The sequence below is a fragment of the Cibotium barometz genome, chromosome 10, assembly GCF_041138505.1.
Source record: "Cibotium barometz isolate CiBa-2024 chromosome 10, ASM4113850v1, whole genome shotgun sequence".
In the NCBI taxonomy this organism is placed as follows: domain Eukaryota; kingdom Viridiplantae; phylum Streptophyta; class Polypodiopsida; order Cyatheales; family Cibotiaceae; genus Cibotium; species Cibotium barometz.
Genome location: NC_141055.1, coordinates 19,600,358 through 19,628,128, shown reverse-complemented (window position 1 = coordinate 19,628,128; position 27,771 = coordinate 19,600,358). Strand labels below are relative to the sequence as shown.

The 27,771-nt window shown below is 44.9% G+C and overlaps 1 protein-coding gene across 1 annotated transcript in view; it reads right to left on the bottom strand.

The window, feature by feature from the left end:
• Positions 1 to 2,219: 2,219 nt before the first annotated feature.
• LOC147634636 (radial spoke protein 14-like) overlaps positions 2,220 to 27,771 on the bottom strand; it is a 72,554-nt gene continuing 47,002 nt past the window's right edge. The window contains exons 8-10 of the mRNA XM_086803769.1: positions 16,645 to 16,761; positions 2,629 to 2,740; positions 2,220 to 2,516 (exon numbers count right to left, since the gene is read on the bottom strand). Coding sequence (XP_086659895.1) covers positions 2,355 to 2,516; positions 2,629 to 2,740; positions 16,645 to 16,761 — 391 coding nt within the window. The 3' untranslated portion in view covers positions 2,220 to 2,354. The remainder of the gene's footprint in view (positions 2,517 to 2,628; positions 2,741 to 16,644; positions 16,762 to 27,771) is intronic.

Genomic DNA, 27,771 nt, shown 5'->3' with positions numbered 1-27,771 from the left:
ATTGCAAAAAGATCATTTGAAATGTTAAATTACATGCCTTAACGCTAGTTGACCCAATGCTTGCTATTAACAAAGAACATAATAGGCTAGTTTTCTAGACCTAATCAACACACTAATCACCCTAGTTTAACTTGGTAGCATGTTTTATAAAACTCAATGCTACAATAAGTACGTGCTTTCAAAGACTTAGGGTTGGTTGTATTGATTTTATAAGAGAAACAACTACTCATCTTTTGGTATGTTTTTCTTTCTTAAAGACCACAAATGCATATATCACTACCACCTCTCCATCTTTTTTGCCAAAAAAAAAAACTCATATGACTACATGTTTTATGAATGTCACTTCTAGACATACTTTCTATGAGCTTGAAACAACTCTTGATATTAAAACAAATCATATTAGATCTTAATGTTTCAACATTTTGGGAACTCCAAAAGGACATTTCATAAAAGTTTCACTAACAAAATTTTGATTCTCCAATGGCTCTTTTTCAATGAAAATTGCATTTTTCTTAATATTAATAGCTTTCTTTCAAGATTCTACAAATTAACAAAGCTCTTGACTTACAAAAAAAGAGATTATAATGTTGTGCCCTGAAATTTAGATAGCTTCACATGTATATTTAAACTTCATACATGAATTGAATTCTCTCTCTCTCTCTCTCTCTCTCTCTCTCACACACACACACACACACACACACACAAGTTAGAAGTGATTAAAAATCATACTTGCATTGGATATTTAGCTTTGTATAGAAGTAGCACTCTGGTGGGATGTATCCCTAACATAACAAACAGATAGATCTAATAAGGGACAAGCTTACGTTGTCATTGGGAAAAAGCTTTCTGCCAAGTTTTTCTTGCACATCCAGTGTAAAAATTCTGTAATTAAATATATTTGAGCCCCCATTTGAAATTGTCACCACACTAAGTTTTTGGATGGTACAAGCATAATGACAATAAATTGTGAGGCTACAACGATACTTGATTAGGGTTGTCCTTGAAATTGTTGGCTATACAAGAGAAAGATTGTATCTTCTCTTTCACTCCAAATTGAGCACCCTAATGTGGAAGTATACTCCTAGATGGAATCAAAGCACTTGCTAAAAGAAAGTTTGTTCATTGACGAAGGTTTCATGCTCATTTATTCACTTTCACTATACATGTATATTCTACATATCCCCATGTAAAATCAAGAAATGTGGACAAGTATGGTCTTTTAATGGAGCAATGATATAACCTCCGACACACATCAATTGAACCCAAGTGTTAAGCTTCATATACACAACTAGTGTTTGCTCGCAAGCACTAATTAATGAAACATAATTTATGCCATCAAAACAAAACGTGTGCATCGAGGAGAAATGTAGAAGGTTGCATGATTGGAGGAGTACCATGTAAGAAGCCTCTTGAAGCAAATGGGTGCTTTTGATTAGTTGATGATAAAGGTTAGGCTTTTAGGGTAATCTTGGTAGGAGCCATTTTGCAAAATTCTTATTGGAAGTTAGAAGAGCCTTTATGGGCTTGAACTTAAAAGTACATGTAGCTTGCAAAATTAGTACTTCATTGTGATATCCAACTTTTCAAGAGTTGTTTGGTTATGTTCTCTTACAAAACGAAAAAATGCATTTACGTATCTTGCCCATATATTTTTGTTCAATGAATAATGGGTTAAGGAAAGCTAAGTTCAACAAGTATTTTTCACTCACTTCCATGTCTGTTATTTTTACGGATTGAAGACGGTTCTCCACATACATTGATTAAAAACTTCAATAGACTAAAATGTGAGCTGATTTTTTTTAAAACCACATGAATAGAAGGCAATCAATGCTAGGTTAATTTTAGCTATTGTTTGACAAAGCATTAAATGCATAAATGTGTGGTACACAAAATCCTTTCCATAATTAGTTGTGTTGCTCTCTTTTATACCTAGCCTCAAAATTTTACATTGTAGAAGATTGAAAAAAAAAAAGATTCTTTGGAAAGAATTCCTTGTAAATTACAACATGCGCATGCATTACTCCATGATTTAGGTTATATTGCATTTGTATAACAAGCTATTTTTCCATTATGATAGTGTTGAAACAACTTTTTGTACAAAGACAGACAATTATCTTAACAAGATTACACATAAAGAAGAAGATAATGTGATCTACAACATAGATTTAGTAAATCAGCATGGATCTAGATTTGGTGTATTTATCCTGAAGAGATTTCAATGATTATAAATTAAGGTGGATTTCAATTTATATTGAAGAGATTTCAATGACTATAAATTAAGGTGGATTTCAATTAATCCTTGCGTAGTTTCTTTTACTTACAAAGAAACTGCTTATAAGCCATCTTATAACTACTTAACTGTATGGTCTATGCTTAAACTTCAACTGTTGCAATGTCGATTTTGCAAATCTTTTTTGAATCTGTGAGTGAGAAGTATTCATGAGATTTTGCACCTTTGAGATTTGGTTTTGGAGTTGAGACCTTCCATTTGGATGCTCAGAGATATTTGTAACCAACTGCACATAATCATAACTTATAGAAAAATATGCTGAAACATGCATATTTATAGGAGTGAAGATTATCGATCATGAAAACTAATCTGAATGTGATGTAAGAAGTTGCTTATACCTGAAGAGAATTGAAGGAGAGGATTTTTGAACTTGAATCAATGAAAGGCACTAGTGAAGCTATCCCATTTCCAGCAATAAAATCCTTCTTTGCATCGATGTTTATTGTAATACTGAAATGTTGGGAAAAGATGTGTGAGAACCTCTCCCCCTCACTCTCTCACTCTCTCCACAATGGAATGGAATGCATGCTCACAATGATAAAGATTCTTCCGCCATGGTATAAATGAAACAAGAAAATGCTGATTTGAAAAAGCTTGTGAAGTGCTTCACAATATCCAATGGAAGATGCCCAAAAAGATATATGAGAAGTTAAAGGCAAAGCTTGAAGTGTATGAAAATGGAATCCACATATCACCTTGCAGTCAAGCACACACCAGCCAACGTCGTGCTGCAAGATGCTGTGGATGAGGAAATATTAAGAAAAGTAGAAGACCTAAAGCTAATATTATAGGCACACGATAACACCACGGAGCTTAGTGTAGAGTGATTAGAAGATTCGAACTGGAGATCCCTACATATATCCGGATCTCCATATCCCCCCCCCCCCCCAGTGTGGTGCTGCCTTATTCGCTAAACACATTTCAATTAACTTTAGAACTAAAAACTAATTCACATCATTATCTCAGTTCGCCCCCTCTCTCCCTACCTCCTTCCCTGCTGCTGCTTCCATTTCTGGGCTTCCCATCTGCTTGAGTCAACCTTCATTCCCCGTCTGAAAGTAGCCAGATGGCACCATTGCTTCACACCCGACTCTAATCTGCTGGCCTCCGTGGTTGACTGCCATGGCCCGGGCTGCAGGCCAATTGTTCATTCTACTATTTCCCCCACTTGAGAACCTTCCACAGCACCACTAGATTCCTCAACTGGATGGTTCTAACATCATTCGGAAGATGAGCTCCCCAGCTGGTGCTTTGTATATTGCCAGATGGGGCACATTGCGTGCTTCTGCCCCTAGTGCTGCGCTAGTGGAAGGCCATCACAGCAGCCACTGCACACAGCACAGCGGCCTACCCAATGAGGAGGCCCTGCACAAGAGTTGTCTCCCCCCACTCCACATGGTGGATGCAACCCCTAGGCAGCCACAGATGGGAGATGCAGCCCTGCGCCCTCACCAGCCCGATCTGCATCACTAGCAGACCCCGCCCAAGCAGGGTTGGCAAACTCCCATCCACCACTGTTAACAGCACAGACACACACACCACCATGGGCGTGGCCCTTCAGGCAGCGAACTGGAGATACCTACCACCTCACAGAATGTTTACAACAAGGTATTACCAGATGCCACAGAGGATACGATGGCCCGACCAGTCATCGTTTCAGTTCAAGCTGCAGAGCCCAAATTAAATTTTTCTCTGCACATTTGTCTCCAGATCCGCCCACAGCATGCCCAGAGAACTCCATGGGCCTGCTGACAGCTCCTGGAGGCCCAAAAGGGGCCCAGCGCACAAACATCCACCTCTTAGGCTTGTAGAACCCTCTTCTCCCCGCCTTCTTTGCATAGGTAGACCAAAATTCCCCCCCCCCCCCCCCCCCCCCCCCCCGCCCCGGCTGGGCCACCATCAAGAGGTCTTATTGAGACTACAAACAGGGCCTTAGGATCAGCAGGAAACCACTCAATCACCATCACTCACTTCTTTGGACCCCATCAGGTGATTGTGACAGATTCCCCACATAGCCAACATTGGAGGGCATCGAGTGACCGCGGACAGGACAACACACAACTGGCACACAACACAAATATACTCACAAGCATAAAATAAATAAACAAATGAATGCACAGACAGTTCCTTTGGAGAGCTTCTTGCTCTCACGGTTTTCACCCTTCACATAAAGTGACCTTGGGTTTGATCTCTCTAGCACATACTCCCACCCTTACACCTCTAGAGTCGCCCTCAGGCAAGAGTTTCCCACCATGATTCTCTTCCTGTCAAGATCAACAAGCACCCGTTATATGTCAAAAGACAAACACGTGCACACATGCTCATCCTTGGGTTTAACCGGGCATCCCCGACCCTTGGCACACAACACAAATATACTCACAAGCATTAAAATAAATAAACAAATGACTTGGTTTTGACACCAATTTCTTAGTTTTTACACTAGTTCCTACCGAAGTCCAACTACCCATGTCAGTGTCTGACTATCGTAGACACTGAGAGGGCCTCCATGAGATGGCTAGTCCCATGACTCTTGTACAAAAGATTTAGTGTTGTTCAATCTCAGTTCTGATTTCCTTCACTAATAAACAGTGCCTCCATGAGATGGCTAGTCCCATGACTCTTGTACAAAAGATTTAGTGTTGTTCAATCTCAAAGTTGCTCCTTTTGGATCAAGTATAAATACCTAAAGAACTTATAGTAGCCATCTAAAAACAGTGTAATGATAAAAAATGGTGTCTTCTCTCGCATCTTGAAACCATCCTTATTTTGGTGAGGCATTATGGCAATTTTACTTGATTAGATGCCACAAATGGTTTAATCAAGGACTCTTATGCAATTGAAGAAGAGAAGGTAGAAATTGGGAAAGATTTAAGACATTGAAGGATGGTGTATAAAGAAAAAGGGGAAAGAATAGAAGAGAAGAAGAGCAAGGGAGAAGAAGAGGAGAGAAGAAGAGAAAGGAAGATGAACAGGAGGGAAGAAGAGAATGAAGGAAGGAGGAGTAGAGGTGAAAGAAGTAGTAGAAGATGAAAAAGGGAAGGAGGGAGGCAGGAGAAGAAGAGGGAAGAAGAGAATGAATGAAGGAGGAGTAGAGATGAAAGAAGTAGTAGAAGATGAAAAAGGGAAGAAGGGAGGCAGGAGAAGAAGAGGGAAGGAAGGTGATGAGGAGGATATGAAAGAAAAACAAAAGTAAAAAAATCCCATAAAAATTGGGGAGGGAAAAAAAACTAAACCTGAAATATGGGAGAAACTGAACCTGAAATTTGGGCGAAATCACCGTACTGAGAGGTTTCGAGGTTTTTAAAAACTGTTTCGAGGTTTTGAAAGCTAGAAACAAGTTTTTTGTTACTATGTTTTGGATACAACTTGGACAACAACCATCGAGTTGTAGAATACTCAATTCCCTGAAGTGAAATATAAACCTTGAGCATTCTCCTTTGTTCCTAGTTCCTTGGATGTCAAAATACAAAGGCCCGTGACAGAGAGACTGCACGGTATGATGCTTTCACCTGGGATCAGGAGTAATCCATTATTGCCACATGCCATAATACTGGCAGGATTCGGATCAGTCCCTTGCGTCACAGACCAATGTTCCAGGCCATCACATACATACAATATATTTGCACACTGCAGAGAGCAGCCTCTGGAGTCCTCTAGACAGGGCACAAGAGGAGGGTCATTGCAGTTGCTAGTATGCATGGACCACCAATTGTTTCGAGTCACATGGCCTTCAGATGGACCGTCTTCCTCCCTTTGAGTACAGCATGGACTCCCCCTTTCTTGATCTCTAGCAGCACGAAATCAACTGCATTATCTACCTTGATTTGACTCAGCTTCATATAGACTGGACATGGATATCCTGCGCCGAGCTTCCCCAAAGCAGCAGTCCTGCAGAGAGCATTTCCTGAGGCTCACTAGGAATGGATTCATTGAGAACAGAGACATATGTCCCACAGCATGAGGAACGTCATTGGTCAGCTTGGGTGTTGTCACGCCACCTTCGGATTGAGACAAGGAGAGCAGAGCGGTATGCAAGTTATGTAGCACTACGGAGATGGTCAGAGGAACACTACTATAGATGCCTAGTTTACTACGGGATACGTGGATGCCAGCAATGTCTCTTCAAGGAGCTTAAGTAAGTATAGTCCCAGACATCTCTGAACTCTTTAATGCATCACTTGTGACAATGGCCTAAATCCTTGAAGCACCACAAAGATAGACTACTGAGGAAGCAGTCTGAGAGGCAAGATACCGCACAGTAGACGTTAATAGCATCTCTCTCTCTCTCTCTCTCTCTCTCTCTCTCTCTCTCTCGGTGATGGCCCTTTATGAGGCAGTGACTGATAGGGTTCGGGAACCAGGAGGGCTCTCTGCTTTGAGTATAACCTCAATGCCCCTCTTTTAGATCTCTCACAACAGGAGATCAACAGCACTATCCGCTTAGAACTTTCTACAAAGCTCCAAATTTACAGAGAACACTTCTTGAGAGTTACTGACAATGGTTTCATTGAGAAACCCTTTCTCTATGGACACATGTTCCATGCCAAGAGGATTGCCATCAGTCAGTTGAGGATGTCATCTCATCGCCTCTGAGTAGAGTCGAAGAGATCCAAGGGCATACCACAGGAGGAGCCGATACGCAGACTGTGCATGACTGGGGAGGAAGAGATTGACGAGCACTATCTGTTCAGATGCCCAGTTTATGGGAGGTTTCACGGTCTCTTCAAAGAGGGGTTTGGTCCTCTATCACGGCTGATGCACTACAGAGACCAGCAATGTTTGGGACTTTACTTATAAGAGCCACTATCAAAGAGAGGCTTTTCCGAGGCTACAAATAAGGAGGCGAGATCAGCAGGATACCACACAAACATCCATCGCACACTTTTTGGCCCCTACCGAAGGGGGAGAGACGAGATCCAAGCCATAGGCCAAGCACACTTTTAGTGAGACCATTCCACGTAAGACCATATATTCACACTTGGAGTCATCAGAGAGCCAAAAATAGGAGAAAAAGCTTTATTGACATGGTTCCACGAGCTCAATTGATTAGCACGTTGAGACATAAAAAGGTGGAGAATAAGGTCATATGGGCTCCAGGCATTTCCTGTGAACAGGTCATTCACTGCTTATGCATCTGAACAGGTCACTTGGTGATTATGCACAAACCAGGGGATTTCAGAGCCCATATAAAGCACCACTGGGATGAAGCAAGGTTGCTGTCTCTCTTCCACACTCTTTGGACTCTATATGGATGATCTTGCAGATTCCATTGACACATTGGGTGGTGAGGGATCCACCCTAGCTAAGGCAATGATCTGCATCCCTTTTTGTGCACATGATGTAGCTTATTAACTTGGATGCATTACACTCCTGTTAAAAAGAACTGGACTTGAGTGTCAATCTTGGAGGGAGCTGCAAAAATACACTTTTACATTTGACAACCACCTAGTGGGAATAGTGAATCAATAATACATACTTAGGCGTGGAATTCTCAAGCCCGGCCACAAAGGCAAGATTGGCCAAGGGATATGCATCTTTAGCACATCTAGAGAGGCAATGCTCCTAGGCACATTTCCAACAAATAAAAATAAAGTCTTTGACTCACTGGTTAGACCAGCAGCCATGTATGAGGCACCATTTTGGGCAGTCAATCTTACATCTCTTGACTCAAGCTTGGTTAAAAGGTTGCAGGCCAAGATGCTCACGTCTCATACATAGCAAATCCTACATCCAGCATCACATCATTTTGGCAGCGTTTGCAGCTCGCCCCCCTACATGAAATGCCTCATTTCAGCTTGTCACGTACATACGAAGGGACTTGTGGACAAAACAGAGGAAAACTAAGGCTCCCATGGCTAGGCTTGTCTTCATCCATGCACAAAGCATCACAGGAAGTAAAAAGCTGCTGGTGCACCAAAGCAACCAAATAAATGGCCTCCCAAGTCCCCGTGGATGCATTCCTGCCTTTTCAATAATCAAGTCAATCCGATGCACTCTTGAGTCTAGAACTGAATAGAATCATTAGGAATGACATCTAGCAGATATCTTCATAGAACATGATAAGCTGTATTGAGAACATTTTCTTGTAGTGACCACAGATGGGTTTACCCAGATGCCAGGATACTTTACAAGGAATACACATGGAATTTTCATACTTTACAATGTGTGGTATATGACATGCAGGAGATTGAGACTGGCAAGCATGCCATCCTTCAATGCCCAGCATAATACAAGATCAGGGGTCGCTTTCACAATCTATGGGTTTGGTCCTCTTCGCCAAGTCATGAAATATGAGAATCAAAGTTGTGTGGCACCTTTCTTGCATGAGATATAAAGACACAGGAGCAAACTCAGGTCCCCCTTTTGCAAATTCATTTTGAGCTGTTGGGAAGATGTTTGCCAACTAGTTGAATGGAAAGGAGACTCTAGAATGAATGCCCTGGTTCTGCCTATGGCCCCTTCCCATTCACTGCCTATGGCCCCTTCTCATTCACTGCCCGCCCTGCTTCGCACCTGCGAGTCTTTCTGTTCGCCGACCCCAGCGCTCTCCTCCTGTGCTCCTTTTCCCGACTCCCTGCTCGTCATCCCCTCTCCTTCCGCCTGTGTTCCCCATTCGCGCCCGCTGCCTCTTAAGAGCTTGCCGTCACCCCTCCTTTCCCATACAAGACGAGAGAACCAGGATCAAACACTTATCGCATCCTTTTCCAAGAAGGTTGGTCAACACCAAGCTAGAGAGCAAGATGATGAGGAGGGGACACAAGGACGCCTTGAGAGAACCCCAGCCCAAGGAGTTCTCATCACGATCTCCAAATGGTTAGTTTCATCTAAACGCCCAAAGACTTGTCTTAGGGCACCCAGACTTGTGGAACCACATCCATTGCCAAAAGGAGACTAGAGAGAGCTTCATAGGAATACCTGAACATGCTCCATGGATGCATGAACAATTCACTACATAGGCCCTCAAAGGATGAGGTACTCACCCACCATTGCGTCACTTGGATCCCACACTTGGATGCCATGTGGCCATATCGATACAACAGGTGCAAGTCTTAGAGTGGTAACTGGCCCTTTGTGAGCCCTTGTCTGGGACAAGGGATCCACTATAGAGGGTCATGGTCAAGTGTACATGTCCCGCACATGAAGTCAGTGCATGTTCTGAACATCTATAACCCTCTAGAATCATGTAGAGGTTGTACCAGGAATTTGTTAGGCTTCTAGCCAGATGCATGGGCGCACCAGTAGACAAGACTCAATAGGTTGGTGTGTGTATGGTAACTAGCAACACCAGACATGGGGCATCAGGCTTTAGGCAGCCAAGTGTGGAAGGCCTTAGTCAGCCAGCCCTGGCGAGCCCCCAGCCAGCAGCCTAGACACGTGTGAAAGGCGCCTGCATAAACAGCAATATCATCTTGTCGTGGGCACATATAAACAGGCCGACAAGATTGAACCTGGCCGACCAGCAGGCATGTGTCCTCTTCAATAGGCCGACAGCTTATCTACTAGCCGACTAGCATGTTTGGGCCCTATATAAGCAAGAAGCAGCATTTGGCATAAAGGATCTTATTCTCTCTGCAAGTGCTAAAGTCCAAGGGCTGGAAACAAGCCAAGAAGGGAGCCAAGCAAGATGGAAAGTGTAGATCAAGGGATTTCCTTCAGGTTGAATGCTACATCAGCCAAGGGAAGGTATCCAAGTTGACAGCCAGCAGTCTATCAGTCTATTCATTCAATAAAGCAAATAAACCATACATGGTGGGCCCCTTTCAAAGGGTATTTGCGACCGGTGGAGAAATTCAGCAAAGACAAAAAGAAAACAAATCGCTTGTATGGTTGGTTTATAGAAGCTGGAAGCACTCCCCTTTCCAGTGTGACTCCTATCCCAGCCTCCAGAAGCGACCGGGAATGTCTCCCACACACCTAGTGGATGGTTTATTTGCAGTCAAGGAAAAACTTGACCATGCCCACAATGGCAAACTCTGACAATGAGAGCACCAAATCCAGGAAGAGACTGTCACTTCTACAACAATGGCATCAGGGAGCAATGCTCTTTGTGGCGACTAGATCCAAACGATGTTCCAAGATTTTATACTTCTCATGAAGCAACAGGGAGACCAATTGCATGAGCAAAAAGCCATAATCCAAGCCCTATAGAAGCAACTACCTCTTTCAGTTCTCACCCAGATCCCTTTCCAAATCTCTGCCTCGACTAACTCCATCGAGCGGTTAACACAGCAGGCCCGTTCATCACCGCGTGAATTGCAGATTAGGAATTTGAGCTTGGGATGCAGGTAGAAACTCGCACTACTGCACAGAAGGAACAAAGACGACACATGGAATATGACCGTTTCCTTGCAGCTCTTGACGCAAGGGTGGTACCAGTTACTTCCTTGACTCGTCTTCACGAGAAGGTGAATTTTAGTAAGTATAATGGTAAACGCGATCCCACAGCTTTGTATTGTTGGATTCATAGGTTTGAAGCTTATGTTATTGTGGGTAAAGAGTCAGATGTGGAGAAAGTAGTGTTAGCTCGTTGCTACATTGAGGGTGAAGCTATATCTCGGTAGACTCATTGAGCCCAAGCCAATTCCTAGTTTGGAGTTGCCGCCTATGAATGAGACCAGTTTGTCAACGATCTCAACAATTGGTTTCTACCGCCTCATTATCTTGCGCGGCTTGAGGACGAGTTCCGGGGATTGCACAAAAACAAGCATCTGGTCCTCCACTTTGCCAAAAAATTCACTCGTATGGCTTTGTAGTTGAACAAATCAGAGGAGGACAAGAAAGCGTTTCCTATATGGTTTCGACATGCGATCCAATGGGATGTGCATATGTTTGAACCACCAACCTTCGAATGGGCACTCGCACTAGTGCAAAGTGCCGAGATGAAGTAATGGTGGAGAGCCCAAGAATTTCAAGCCCAAGGTAGCTACTACACGTGGCAAGGGCCGAAACCAAACAGAGTCTTCCCCAGGACAGCACGGGAGTCTCTGGCTCCAAGGACTTGACCAACGCAGTGACACACCTAAACTTACTCCAAACTAGTCACCAAACAGCTCAAGCATGCAAGACCAGTGGTAAGCGCAACCAGATGAGCAGAACCAATATAAAAAGGAGGGGCGATGCTTCTATTATCATACAATAGGGCATACTTCTAGGGCGATGCAACAAGGACAGATTGTGAGCCTTTTGCATTGTGGACATTGTGAAGGAAAGGAGTGCAGCTGTCCTAGGACAATTGCAATGCAAGTGGATGACGTAAAGTGCATGCAAGATGAACAGTACATGTAGCAGCATGGGCACACGCACGTGCCATGTGGCATTGCTAACGTGGCCTTCTGACGTGGTAAGTTGTGAACAGGCTAACAGCCTCAAGCCGACCCGTAAGTTTTAAGACTCGTGTGTGCTATGTTGATTTCTGCTACACTGTACTCTCAAACCCTAGCACATAGGCACAAGTGTTCAAAGTGTCCCATCCTATGTCTACCTTGGTGTCACTTTCAATGGCCCACGCTTCACCATGCTTTCCACCGCAGCACATGCTAGAGTGACACGGGGATATGCAGCCTTGAGCTTACTTGAGCGGCAGTGCTTCTAGGCACATTTCCAAGAGCCCAGGATGGGGGTTGGCTTTTTGACACCCTCATCCCACCAGCCTTGATGTATGGAGCAGCCTTTTGGGGGGGGAGGGGGGGTGCAGATTTATTTGATGAGGATTGGCAGGCGAGTTGAGAGGCCCCAGGTCATGATGTTCTCCCATATGATCTGCAACAAACCATCAACCCGCATTCCAGCTTGCCTGACGTCCCCGGCCCCTGGACATCAGCCACGATCCCCTCATCAACTCCAGATCTAGAACATGCTCCATTGCCATCGAGCTACCTTTCCACATGACATAGGTGAGGGAGACCTCTCGGGCATACTCATTAGTCCCATGCTTGATATTTTGGAGAGTGGTATACCATCTATTGGAATGTGGGGCCAGGGGGCCTCTCATGTTTCATGTTCCTGGTATTCCATGCTGAGATTTCCATGGACAGTTTTGTATCACTCAAGTGAGATAGTTTAGATTTGTTTCTATTTTATTTTCCATTCCATGATGAGATATGCCATGGACATTATTGTATCACTTTGGTCTCATAGGCCCATTGGGCATGTGGGTCCGAATATGCAAAGAGGGGCTCCGCAAGCTATATGTGGCGGTATGCTACTTTCCCCCAGCCCACTCCAGGTTTGCACCATCAGGAGAGTCGCCCTATATGCCACTATATGATGATATCATGAGGTTTGCCAGCATGGGAGACATATTACTATTGGGAGACTTTAATGCACGTACAAGCACAAAGCAGACAGAGCTGTATGATACCCAAGAGGTTATGTACCGGGAGATTACGGCAGACGATGTAGGGTTGCAGAGATCAGCACAAGATGAGGGGGAGATTACAGATTATGGCAGGCATTTTCTCACACTAGGGAGTGCACATGGGTTGGTCATATACAATGGCTTATCGAGATGGCAAGGATCAGATGCTCTCACACACTGGAACTCTAAAGGGGGAGCGAGCACAGTGGACTACCTGATGGGATCTCCTTCATTGATTCCTGATGTGCGGGGTTTCACGATTTCCAGTCGGCCCATTAGCATAGCAGCCGATCACGCATACCTGAGTTTCACACTAGTAGGTAGATCCCCGAGAGATGGGATAATTTGGGCAAGTACTAATCTTGATTCCTAGAGAGACAACGCTTTTTTTCTCATCCATGTAAGGCACAGCCGGCTGGCCTAGTCTCCTAGAATAGAGTTACCCGAGAACCTATTTATCTGGCCAGGGGTCTCACTTAATCTATTGTTGGAAAGCTACCCGACTAATCGGTTCCACCCGTCCGTAGGATGGTGCCCTTTGGGGGCATTCCATCCTCCCACTTTCCACCTTGCTCACGCGTCAATTTGTTTTCTAATTAATCCTACAACAATGTTTGACATAAATAAATATGTTCCTTAATTAAAGCCCTTTTCACAAGGTTCATTAAAACAGTCAGACGAGATCACGAGAGGACTGGCAAGTGTACTACATGCATCTGCCTCATATGCGTTTCCCTGCACTGTGATCCCTTCCACCCACCCCCGCAGCATTGCCCCACAAAACAGTTGGTATGATGATGAGTGTCGTGAGACACGAGCACAACTACAGCGTGAGATTGCCATTGGGACTCACACGCATAGACAAGCCAGGATGATCTTTCGGCGCCTTGTGCGGAGGAAGAAACGAGCCTATCTAGCTAAGCTAGAGGAGGAGATCTACCAACTCTTCCTGGGGAAGGACAGCAAGAGGGCACGGAAGATGTTTCAGGAGAGACAGCCTGGTACTCTGATTACTGCACCTGAGGCATGGCATACTTATGCTAGAGAGCTATATGATGCACCAGGACAGCCCCCCACCCCCCCTCCACTGGGAGCTAGACCGGCTAGCAGCACCTTTTTTACTAGCGGATGGTGCTAGATGTGATAGACACGTTACGGAATGGAAAGGCACAGGATCATGATGGGCTAGTTGGAGAGCACTTCTCATATGCACGCTCCGCTCATCGTACATGTGTTTAATCGTGCCATTTGTGAGGGTTTCCCGGCAAGCTGGACAGAGCATATCATTGTACCACTCTTTAAGAGTGGGGACCCCATGGTACCACGCAACTACAGGACGATCATGATTGGTCATTACTTGGCCAAACTATATGGCTCTATATTGGAGTTGGAGCTGAGCCACTGGGTAGAGAGGCATGGTCATCGAGCACATGGACAGGCCGGCTTCAAGAGAGGATTTACCACCTTAGATCACATGACACTTCGGGCACTTATTGAAGAGGGCAGGGCACAGAAGAGAAGGATATACTGCTGCTTTGTGGACTTCCGCAAAGCCTTCGATACCCTACCACGTGCAAGGCTTATGCACAAATTGCATGACATTGAGGTACCCGAGGATATGCAGTGGGGGATCTATGCTTTGTATGAGTCTGTGTGACAGGCAGGGTCCGAGCTCCAAGCGGACTATCCGATATGGTGACTAGCACGATAGGGGTGAAGCAGGGATGCCCGCTATCGCCCACCCTCTTTGGACTGTACATTGATGCGGTCTCTAGTTATGTAGACAGATTGGGAGGCCTAGGGGCATGCCTGGCAGGGGTGTTGATGCCCATCTTGCTATATGCTGATGATATTGTTCTAATCTCAGACTCTCCGGAGGGATTACAGAGACACCTCGATGCATTACAGGCTTTCTGTGCGGATAGAGATCTAACAGTGAACCTTGGGAAAACCAAGGTTATGGTGTTTAACACCACACAGGCATGGGTGACGAGATCAGAGCCTTAGTTCACTTTTCGAGGGGAGCCGGTTGAGTACGTCAGGTCATATGTCTACTTGGGAGTTACTTTCACAGGACCGCGTTTCTCCCTGAAGGAGGAAGCAGCAGCTAGATTAGCTCGAGGGCATGCAACCTTGGGAGCACTTGAGAGGCAATGAGCACACATACAGTTTCAGGAGCCATGCACCAAATTGTGGCTATTTGATACGCTTGTCACACTGACCCTCCTATATGGAGCTCCAATTTGGGGGCCCACCATACATCACAGATCTCATAGAGGGACGGATGAGGGATGGAGGCAAATGGAGAGACCACTGATTATGATGATTGCCCGCATGATTCGGAGCAAATCATCAGTACCACATGAGATTGTTCGGGCTGAGCTGGGTGCCGCACCAGTAGTGACCGAGGCCCTATTCCAGGCAGTTACCTTTTTACAGCGGCTATGGGAGCTCCCTCAGCAGAGGTACTCCCGATTGGCATTGACCTCATCCATACAATTGGCAGAGGATGGAGATACTCATTGCAGGTACGCTCAGATGAGATCATGGTTTTACCTACATGGTTTGTGGATAGAGGCACTACCGCCCTTTCAGTACAGTCTAGATTGTCCATTTTTGGATCTCACCCGCTCAGAGCAAAACCGCGTGATCAGGATGGATATCATCAGAGTGGACACAGAGAGGACATGGACTAGCCCCCTTGAGTCCTTAGGCACGAAAATGGCTCATTACAAGAGCCATTTTCTACACCTCTCACCAAATAATTTTATCACCTGCCCGGCGTACATGGATGTACACCTATCACATGGGATACGTTGTGCCATTGGACAGATTTGGACCTCATCACACCAGCTGCGGATTGAGACAGGGCGATATGTGCATCAGATCTTGGATGACCGCATTTGTCAGCTATGCTACCAGGAGGCAGAGATAGAGGAGCACTACATTTGCCGATGTACATTCTATTATGAGATCCGAGGGAGATATCACTGCCTATTCCGAGAGGGTTTTGGGCCGTTACGTAGCGTCATGGAGTTTGAGGATCAGAGATGCCTGGGATTGTTCCTACTTGAGCTCGGGAGACACAGAGAGATCCTCTTGGCAAACAGGAGACCGAGCCATGATGTACCTAGACAGAGGACCTTGACAGATTTCTTCGGCACCAGCACCAGCAACCCAGCCCACACACCTCCTGATACCTTATGTCGTGCTCGTCGGCCACGCCCACCAGGATCCCGACCATGGCATCCTCACCATCGCCAGATTAGAGCCATTATTGCTCGGCATCGGAGGCGCCTACCTCGCTTCTACGACCTCTCCATTCTAGACAGCCCCATGGCGGAGATACTTGATCTAAGGAGAGGGAAACACTTCAACTGATTAGCATACATGGATCTACCTGATATACATTTTCCAGTATTTTCTACTTAGTATCATCTCGGAGTCTTACAATTCTGTTTTTATAACTGTAAGACAATCAGTTTATTGTACTTTTTAGTCTCATTTAGTTGTTCTCTTTGATGAGACACCAACTTCAGATGTACTCTCAGTTTTGGTCTCACAGGCCATTATGGCCTCTTAGAGACGTTAATATATCATTTCATTTCTCGCACGCCAGCCAACCATCACCAGCTCTAGGTCCAGGACATGCTCATCGCCATAAAGCTATTTGTCCAAGTGACGTAGCCTCTTGGTCGTACTAATTAGCCCATGCTTGATATTTTGGAGAGTGGTATACCATCTATTGGGGGCTGATCCTCCTCTCATGTTTCATGTTCCTTGTATTCCATGATGAGATTTCCATGGACAGTTTTGTGTCACTTGAGTGATATAGGTTATTATTTGTTCTATTTTATTTTCCGTTCCATGATGAGATATGCCATGGACATTATTGTATCGCTTTGGCCTCAACGGCCCATTGGATCTTTAATAGACGCTTAATATATCTCTTTCTTTTCTCCAATTTACTAGAAGACAAAAGATAACGGTCCTTTACCTCATGAGTGCCGACGTTGCTGCGGTTTGAACTAGCAAATTGTCTTTCTTTAAAAGTTGTAATAAAATATCTATTCCAAGGCTGCTCTGAGCTTGAGATTTTCCATCATTATGCATACTGAAAAGGCTTAAGATAACATTAGTGTTTTTATTTAAAGAACTTATTTTGACATAGCATTCATCCTTTTTAAATTTTAAAAAATTACATTGCAGACAAGAGGATGAGTCATCTAGGCTTAAAATTTTCTTTGACCTGAAGTATGCTGATCCCATGCACATGTTATCAACTAGACACCAGTTAGAGATATTCGTGGAGAGTTTTCAACGAATCTAACTATATACTCAAACCTTGGTACATGCAGAAAGCAGGAGACTATCATGATTGGCCATAACCTTGGCCAAGATCTATGGGCCAATACTGGAGGCAGAGATTGGTACTCTAGCAAAGAGGCAGAGACAGAGAGCACTAGGACAGGCAGGCTTTAGCAGGAAGTATTCCACATTGGATCATATCTTTACTCTTAGGGCTATGATTGAGGAGGCTAGGGCACATGAGCATCGGGTTTAATGTTGCTTTGTGGATTTCCGCAAGGCCTTCGATTTAAATCTCCAGATCACGACTTCTTGGGCGATTGCAGAAGTTCCACTTCCCACTTGAGATGATTTGGGATGTCATGGCACTATATTATATATAATTGGGGATCACTTTTACTGGCCCATTGTTTTCTATGTGCATGGCTGCCCAAGCACGATTGGCACAAGGACATGCCGCTCTGGCTCATTTAGAGAGACAGTGTTTTCATGCTTACTTTCAGGAACCTAGTACCAAGTACTGGCTATTTGATACTTTCATTCACCCAGTAGTGATGTACGGAGCATCTTTCTGGGACTAGATTTTGGGAGCAAAGGACTGGAGCACAGTCGAGAGACAAGAAGTTATGAGGGTATGATGTTGTCACGCATGATCAGGAGTAAGCCATCAGTGCCACATCCCATAGTATTCACCGAGTGTTGGAGCCGCCCCTCTCGTTCATAGATGCCATGTTCCAAGCCGTCACCTACATACAGCATGTCTACACATTACATAGAGATCACCTCCCATGGTTAGTTTTGGAGTCTTCTAGGCAGTTGGGAGAGGAGGACCATAGCAGTTGTTGGTATGTGTGCACCACCAGTTGGTTTGAGTCACATGGCTTTGAGATGAACCGGAAACCTCCCTTTAAGTACAGCTTGGACTCTCCTTTTCTTGATCTCTCTTGCTTCAGTGACAGAGAGAGGCACTCCGACAGGTAGTGGACATCAAGGCCAAATACTCGCTCCATGACGAGGACGACGCATTATGAGTTTGGACACAGGAGGCTCTTCTGCTGCCCACAATATTGTACTTCAGGGCCTACGTAGTACATTGGCCTTGTATTTTTCTTTCAGCAGCTAGTTCTTCTTTTTTCGTGTTGTGTTGTCTTGACATCCAGTTTACTCATGGATCACATGTAACATCTCTGTGGTTTCATAGACCCTTCAGATCTTTCGTAGACGTTAATAACATATTTCTTTCTCTCTCTTTCGCCTCCTTTCCAGCAATTTTGGCCCTCAGTTGGATCATATAAGCCTTATGATCACCTTGGTAAGTCCATTACTGGCTTTTTGCTCCTCCAGGTATTCCTTTTCATGGAGCCTTGAAAAGTATCAATGAGCTGTCTAACTTCTATCACTACATCAAGAGACTCTCCCTTGTGCCTAAGAGTTTCATTGTCGGCAGAGGGGGCCCTCACCATGCACCACCCCCTTCACGGGAGGTATGAAACCTTTCATCTCACTCACCGCAACTTATACATGGTCAAGAATCACACACGTCAGATGTGTGTGAGGCCTTCCTGTAAGTGTAAAAGAGTAACACAGAATAACGCAATAGAAGACTGAAACCAACTCTGAAGCACTCACAGATACCTAAACTGTATTCACTATTAGTTCTGGGAAAAAATTGCTCGGTTTGAAAGCCTGCCAAATGAATAAAAAATCCATGTCAAAGCACCCAGAAACAACCAAAGTCACAGAGGACCTCTGTCTCAGATGATCACTGCATGTTGCTGCAAATTGGGGCTGCTTTGTTGATGTTTCCCACTGCTGATGTCCGCTCTAAAAATGCTGTCCTGGACAAGCCTGCAAGTTGGCCCTTCTGAGAAGTGTCACATCTTGGGAAGGCAGCACATAGTGAGAACCCCATTCACAAACAATGGTACACTTGGGGGAAGAGTCTCTCGATGTAGCACTAGAAGTTGACGCTAGACAGAGTTCATCTAAAGTAATTGATACCTTTCTAGGCTCCATCAGCAGTAATGCCTAGAGGTGCAAAAATCCAGCCATGAGGCTCTCGTAATTCCACTAAGCTCAAACGCTGCTGAAAAGGAAGGAAAAGAGATTTGAATCCCCCCTGTGAAAGACGGCTTAAGAAAGGGTCCAAACATGCACCAGAAGCCAAAGAGCTGAAAGATCTCAAGCCATTGAAGAGTGACGAGTCAAAGGAGAAGATGACCAATAGGACTTCGGGATGGCAAGACGAAGCATGTGCGCAGACTCCAACCTCAAAGATCTAAAGAGAATCGCTTCTCCAAGATTATAAATCTCATCCTGTGGTGGATAGGAAAAAAATGAATGTTTCTGAATCGGCTCTGCTGTTACTAAAGATTGTCTTACCACTAAGATTGGACCAGCATTTACATGCAATAGGGAAACAATCCAGGAAGATTGGACGCCACCTGTAGGCAGCAGATATAAGTATGGATAACTGTGCACGTAGACCTCATGAATAATGACTACGAGTGATTTGGCCACACTCCCAAGCATGGTTACATACCCGAAGAGCTCGATTTCAGGTGTAAAATGCTTAATTTTGGGTGGATCCAAAGCACAATTGCATTCTGCATGAACATGTTGTTTGGCATATGCTTTGCACATGTAAACTTGTTTTTCTTGCATGGACATTGCCTAGGTTTTATGCATGTGAATGTACATGGGACCCAGGACGCCTCGAAACCCATGGATGCATGTGTGCATAATACTACTTGAATCTGACCTTGTATCTTATGTTTCTTGCAAGTGTTAAGTATTATTTTGCTCAATTCACAAAATCAGTGGTTTTACAACTAATGTGAATGGTGCAAGTTTACACCACTAAAAACCCAAGGATAAATAATAAACAGGGCAGATAACTTAAAAGTTGGGCACCCCTTTATTAATGAAGCGTGGGCTGTCCTAAAAAGTGGCCAGGGGGCGGACATGAGGGTTTGGCGCATCCTCTTGAGAGAGCGTCTTGGGAGAGGTTTATACTCTCCATTTATGGCAAGGATTGTTGGCATGAGGATGACATTTCGAGGAGACCATCCACTCTTCTTTATTCATGGTCTAACAGGAGAAGGGATGCAGGATGTATCTATGCATGGTTGGACCAATTTTATGTGGATGATTGGGTGCTTGACAGAGGGGGGCATACTTATATTGCTGCAGGCACCTCCAAATCGGATCATTGCTAGCCCTCCAAGTCTCTTAAAGGTCCTGAGAGAGGGGGATACGGGAAGGAGAGGACAACGCGGTTCACAGCCATCACCTACAGTCCATCACCATTGCAAAGGAAGGGCTGTTTTTCGAAACCTGCTCAAGAAGAAGAATCGCTTGCGTGGAGATTAAAATGGGATTCGAGAGACATGGTAGAGCCTGGAAGAAGAGGACAACGCGGTTCACAGCCATTGCCTACAGTCCAACGCTATCACCATTGCTATCGCAAACCAGGAAGGGTTGTTTTTCAAAACCTTCTCAAGAAGAAGAATCGCTTGCGTGGAGATTAAAACGGGATTCAAGCCGTCTGCCCACTGTTGATTGGTTCTATGGCTTTTGCCACAGTCAATCTTTCATCACTCCCACATACTGGGAGAATCATTAATTTTTCGCAAGACGAGCTCACTTCTCTTCAGCACGACATTGACATTGAGGTCCAGACCACCCTTGTTGCGAGGGTCTATGGCTCCCACCCCTCTCGTTCGCACACCCGTGATGAATGGCTTATGGTAGCTCTCCCTTCGAAGCTGATTGTGCACTTTTAGGATACTTGTTTGCTTGGTCGAGGCTTCTTCTAGGTGGACTTTCGTTCTCCAGAAGCTACTTCTCAGGTTTTGGCTAGCAACCCCTTCCCTCTTGGCCCTAGGAAGATTTTATTTTTTCAATACCAGGTGGGCTTTGATCCAATGGCGGAGGATCAGCCCCTACCCCGGTCTCACTGTGGTTCCCTGCTCTTCCTCAGTCTTATTGGAAGCTTTTAGCTTACATAGGGGCATCCTTTGGGCAGGTTCTAGAGGTACCGACCCTTCTGAGCTCTCCCCCCTCAACTTCTGCAGCTGTTACCGCCACTTCTAATGGTGTACCCTGGGTTCTTGTGCTTGTTCCTGATCCATCAATTACTGACAACCATATTATGCTTCAAAGACTTGACGGCTCTCATTTCCGCCAAGAGGATGGAGATTGCAGGCAGACCTGACCAGTGTCCCATTTGTCGTCGAGACAGGGCCACATTGCTAGAGATTGTCCCGGATCGAGGGGCCATGCTAGGAGGCGGCGTGGTCCTACCCATAAGATGCCTTTGCAGTTGCCCAGACTCTAGTTGCCCCTATGCCACAACAGACCACACAACGATGGGTTGTGGTTAGAGATGGCAGGCGACCTCGGACCCCGTAATTGCTCCTTCACACGCACCCCTACTGGAGCACCCCAACCCTTATGCAGCTCTTGCCTCACAGGATGTTGATCCTTCTTTGGAGGATGAGGCTCTACAGGCACAGGATTTGGATCCCTCACAAGAGGATGTTGCATTACAGTTACAGGATGATTGCACCCTCGAGAATGATGTTGCGCAATCGCACTGTCATGGTATGTCTCCAGATTTGAGGACCAGTTTCCTACTAGGCACTGAGCCTTGGGAGGATTTTTTTTTGTCTCAGATTTCCGGATGTACACCCTGTGTTGGGATAGATTGGCTGACCAGCACATGGTTTTTGTTCACAGAGGCTGATATCAGGGCTCCATCTTCCCCTCTTTTTACAGCCATTGTCAGAGCATGGAGAAGCATGAGACCGTTTTTGGGACAAAGGCTTCCTAGGTCTTTGGATGAGGCTGATTGACAACCTATTATGTGGAACGAGTTCATCACGGATGAGGCCGGTCGGCCACTTGGTGCATCTCGTTACATGCAGTGGTCAGGATGGGAGAAATGTGCATACACAATTCTTTCTTGGAAGACCCTTAAGAGTCTTCTGGAGGATTGGAAACCTGCATCCATTCAGCATCTTAGGGACTATCGCATACATATGGATCAAATTGATGAAGCTATTCTGCATGAGTGGCTCTCTAGGACCTTTCATGGAGACTATCATCCGAGTTGGTTGGGAGTCTTTTTGAGGATAGGCATACCTCTGCAGGTCATTGCTCTCCAAGGCCAGGAAGCTACAGATTGCATCGTTTATTCCATCATGCCTGGAGGAAGATTGAGGAGATGTAGCACGGAGGGGATCATCCCAGATACTAGGCTTAGTCCAGTGAGGATTGTTGGTCATTCAAGGAAAAGCATTGGTTCATTGACCCTTCTCAGATAGTGACTCATGGCTCTTGGTGTTTGTGGCTATATGGTGGCAGTCCTATCCAATATCTTCAATGTGATCCAAGAGAGTGGGAGTGGATTGATGCCTTCGATCTATTGAAAAGCCTTCTCTTCTTTAGTTTCACAGAATGCCACGCTTCTCCTAACTTGACGGATGCATAGGATCCCTACTCTTAGGCCTCATTGGGAGAGTTATGATATCTCTCCAGCAATACAACGCATATATTGGCATAGGCTTTGGCATTCACACAAAAGGAGTCAAATATCTCATTTCTTTTGGTTATTTTTACATGGTGGTCTTCCCATCAATCAGTTAAGATCGATCTTCGGTGTAGCAATACCTACCCGAGATGTGCAGCAAATTTTGAGACTGTACAGAATTGTTTATGAGGATGAGCACTACACAGTAGATTTGGGGTTCTATATCCCAACTTATGGGCAAATTGAGTGGTCGTGCCATGCATGTGACTTGGGGGGAAGTTGCTTGGCTCTCCCAATCCGCTCCGCAGCTTTTTTACTAGGGTAGTGGTACAAACTCTGCTATTTTCATTCGTAGAGGTATTGCCCAGCATGGTTTGTTGCAGGATGTCCCTCACTCTGGTTATAAACCCCCCAGACAAAGGATTGACACCAATTGGGAGATTGTTGCCAGTATTACAACATGGCAGATCTGGAGAGCTAGATGCACGGAGGCTATTGAAGGTGTCCAGATCTTTGGGTCTCCGTGCATTAGTACTATATGGGGTGATATCATCCATACTCTCATGGCTACTCGGGCTCGTATTCAAGGGTCCTCTCGTTCCGCGCAAGCAAAGCACGTTATATTTATGCAGGAGTGGAACCATGGCATTTTCTTTTTCTCTAGTCCCACAAGTCTCTCATGGCATCATGATGCTCCTCAGTGGTTGAAATCACCTTACATATTGGGGTGATTCTATTCTATTCCGGCTTATAGCTGTGATTGTTGTATGCCTTTTTCATACTTAATAGAAGTCTCTTTCTTGGAAAAAAAAAAGTGGCCAGGGAGCCTCACTTCCTCGTCTCTCTCCCAAAGAGCACCTTTGAGCCCTCGTCCTGGGATCGTACCACAACATAGGGCCCAAGAGCAATCTTCCTCATCTCCCTTCCAAAGAGCGCCTCTCGAAGTTCTTCCAATGCCTAGAATGCTTAACTCCAAATGTACAAACGTTGCCAAAAAAATCTGAATATTCATACTAGCAAGGGCAAGGAGAAAGCAAGTTTGCTACTACAAAGGCGCCTACTACGACTGTAGCTTCAGTAGCACCAGCTACCACTCTCTCTTGCCCAGACGCTCTTGCCCAGACGGTACTACAACTTGTCGTGCCTAGGTCATACCGTCTCTCCATTGTTCTTGGACAACATGGCTTCAAATTCATGGGCATCAAGTGTCCATCTTGTTTGCTGATAAGGCATCCAAGGACATTATCCATGATCTCTTAGGTGGCAACAGAGGTGGACACTAGTGGAGCTCAGTTGACCACAACCATGGGCCACAAGAAGCAATCCAGACAATGCAGAGTACTTTCTGAGTATTCCAAGAGGCGCACATTTAAAGTAGCACCTCTGAATCAAGTAGATGTTATTCTAGGTCACCCATATTTGTTTGATCATCAAGGGGTGCTCTTCCACAAGCAACACAGCTTAGCATTCCAGGATTCCCAAGGGGTCTCTGCCTTCCCTCGCAAGTCCTTCGGCTTGTGTCTCCATCGTCTAGATGAACCGGCTAGCATTCGAGGGTGGACTATTGCATGGTGTAAGTTCAGAGTTTGGCATCCACCAAGGCATTGGACAGGCTCAAAAAGGCATGAGTAAATTTTTGGCCAAACATGGCCACCTCTTTAATATGAGATCCCCTTGGAGTTGCCTTCTCCTCAAACCAAGGACCGTCGCATCAAGCTTATCCTAGGTGTTGAGGGGGGATCCTATAATGACTAGGCCTAAGCCCATGGAGCTCAAGCAGCGATTTTTGGTTTTAAAAAAAGGATGGAAGTACGTGCCTCTGCATGGATTCTAGGGTGCTCAACAAGCTCATCATCAAGAATAAGTTCCTCCTTCCTTACCTCAATGTTATGCTAGATCAGCCAGTGGGATCCAAGGTTTTGAGTAAGCTATATTTGCAGTCCAGATATCATCAGATTCAGATCTTTCCGAAAGACATCCATAAGACAACTTTTCAGGCTTCTTATTGTGATGCCTTTTAGTTTTACCAGATTGGAAAGGTGTCACATTCTCCCCCGCTACATAGCCTCCTGATAAACTGGCAACAAAGGACAAGACTTGTCTGTGAGTTGGCTCTTATCAGACCACATGGCTTGTTGTACAGGGTGTCTTTTGCACTTGAGAAGGTATTGAAGATCCTTTTGGGGATATAGTGTCACATTCTCCCCCGCTACATAGCGTTCTGATAAACTGGCAACAAAGGACAAGACTTGTCCGTGAGCTGGCTCTTATCAGACCACATGGCTTGTTGTAGAGCCTACAGGGTATCCTTTGCACTTGAGAAGGTATTGAAGATCCTTTTGGGGATATACTTGCTTGAACTGATAAAGAATCAAATCAAAACCTCCCAAAGACCTCCATTATCAATTAATTTGGGTTCAAGCATGTAATGGAAATCTGTCTTGACAGCCCTTGTACAACTATTCATCTTTGATAGTGTACTTTGAAGCAATGCCTTGAATGCAATTGCTTCTATGGTATGCATGTTAAAGGCATATTTGTCCTTCATGGGTAAAAAGTACTTGTTCAACCTGAAAGCTGTCTGGATGACACAACATGTCACAACTGCGTGAATATATAGATACCTAGGTGATTGATATAGTAAGTGCAGATCCGGATTTTGCACCAAGTAGGCAATGCCACCCTTTGAGCAGGGCGTGCACCAATGCAAGAAGTTTTTGGATGGTGGTCTCAACTTTGCGTCCCAGAGTTTCCTTCAAAAGCAACTCCATGTCTATTTTGTTGCAACTTGCTACAATGCCCCCACCATTGGTGTCACAAGACATTGTAAAAGACACGTCAAGTAGGGGGAATGGAGCACTGGAGCTGGCCACACGAAGACCTTGAGCTTTACGAAGCTTATTTCATGCAGGTCTACCAAAATACTGGATCCTCTGTTGTAGCATGTTAAGAGGATTGTTCTCTTGGGCATAGTGCTCCACAAAGTGGGGATAGAACACCGTCAAGCTTAGAAAGTTTCGAAGCTCGTATACATTTGCTGGAACTGGCTATGTTACTACATGGAAACCCCGTTTGCAGAGAGGATGTGACTTAGAAAAGAAACTTCTTCCATGAAGAGCTCAGAATTCTTGGATAGAGTCAGGCTTCTTTGGGTAAACTTGGACTTATTTGGATGAAGTCGGATTTCTTTGGATAAATTCATATCTGCTTATCTTGGACAGCCCCATGATGATCTCTAGGTGCACATGGCCATTATATCATTGATGACGAGGAATCTCTCCATGTTGCATGCGCAGAAGCCTTGCTGTACTGATCCAAAGCCCTAAGCCTCAGTAAGAACATGATGCTAATTAAACATGATTAAGACAAAGGAGAGAGAAGAAGAGAGAGATTGGGTGTCAAGGTTTTCTTTTATTCATATGGTACAAAAAGGTTGCATAAAACCTTGTACATGTGTGAGCCTTGGTCAGTCCCAAGAGGTTGACCTTCTGGCCCCTTTCTACATGCTTCTACTGATGCTAGACTTGATGAATGATGAGAATGACTTGATTGATTGCTGAATTATGACTGAACGCTTATATATGCTGAGGTGTGCTGGTCGGCCTGTTCCAGTAGCTATCGGCCTGCTGCTGGACAAACAAATAGGCATTAAATGCTATAAAATGCTTCCCCGCCTGCTGCCAATGCTCTGATGCCTGGCCGACACTACCCTGAAGCCCCTTCAGTCAACCAACAGGGTCTTTATGGGTTGCCAACAGGTCTTCAAGGACACTCTAATGCTATATGAAAGCTGATATGCTGCTGAAGATGATGCTAATGATGGTGATGATGATTCTGATGCTGATGCTTCTAGTGAGGATGATTCTGATGCTGACTTAACTGCTGACTAATCATGGATCAAGAATGTTCATGCCGAAGATTAGCCATGGCACAGGCATGCACATGCCATTCCCTTCTGCTAAACTTAATGACGGGGTGGACACTGTCATCCTTCCTCCCTGGACTTCTAACTTTAAACTGCTACTGACTTTGACGTCTACTTAATTGACTTTGACTTTGACCAATCTTTTGTCTGAACACCTTCACTCCTGATCTCCACTTCCAAGTCTTGTTGAAGAACTCAGCATCTGTTAACTACTGTCCCCATGCCTGCTTTCCCTTACCCTTAACACAGCAATGGGTCACCTGTTGGAATTAATCATGCTTGTTGCTAGGCCTTTGGAACTGATCTGAAAGCTTGATGATGTACTGGTTATGCGTACATACCCTTAGGGAATGCTTTCTCTAGCTTCACCTGTTGTTGCAGACCACTCCATCTGCTACCTTGCTGCATTCTTTCTGATACCAATGTTGCATGCGCAGAAGCCTTGTTGTACTCATCCACAGCCCTAAGCTTGATTAAGAACATAATGCTGATTAAACATGATTAAGACAAAGGAGAGAGAAGAAGAGAGAGTGTTGTCAAGGTTTTCTTTTATTCATATGGTACAAGAAGGTTGCATAAAAACTTATACATGTGTGGGCCTTGGTCAACCCCGAGGGGTTGACCTTCTGGCCCCTTTCTACATGCTTCTACTGTTGCTCGACTTGATGAATGATGAGAATGACTTGATTGATTGCTGAATTGTGACTGAATGCTTATATATGCTGAGGTGTGTTGGTCGGCCTGTTCCAGTAGCTGTCGGCCTGCTCTGCTAGACAAACAAATAGGCCTTAAATGCTATAAAATGTTGCGCCTGCTGCCAATGCTTGCCCCGCCTACTGTCAATGCTCTGATGCTTAGCTGACACTGCCCTAAAGCCCCTTCAGCCAACCGACAGGGTCTTTATTGGCTACCGACAGGTCTTCAAGGACCCTCTAATGCTATGAATGCTGATATGCTGCTGAATATGATGCTAATGATGGTGATGATGATTCCTACTAGTGATGTGAGGCTAGTGATGATGATTCTGATGCTGATTTAATTGCTGACTAATCAGGGATTAAGAATGTTCATGCCAAAGATTAGCCTTGGCACGGGTGTGCACGTGACATTCCCTTCTACTAAACGTAAAGATGGGGTGGACACTCTGTGATCCTTCCTCGCTGAACTTCTAGCTCTAAACTGCTACTGACTATGACTTCTACTTAACTGACTTTGACTTTGACTGATCTTTTTGTCTGAACATCTTCACTTCTGATCTCCACTTCCAAGTCTTGCTGAAGAACTCAGCATCTGTTCAACTGTTATCCCCATGCTTGCTTTCCCTTACCCTTAACACAATGGTGGGTCACCTACCGGAA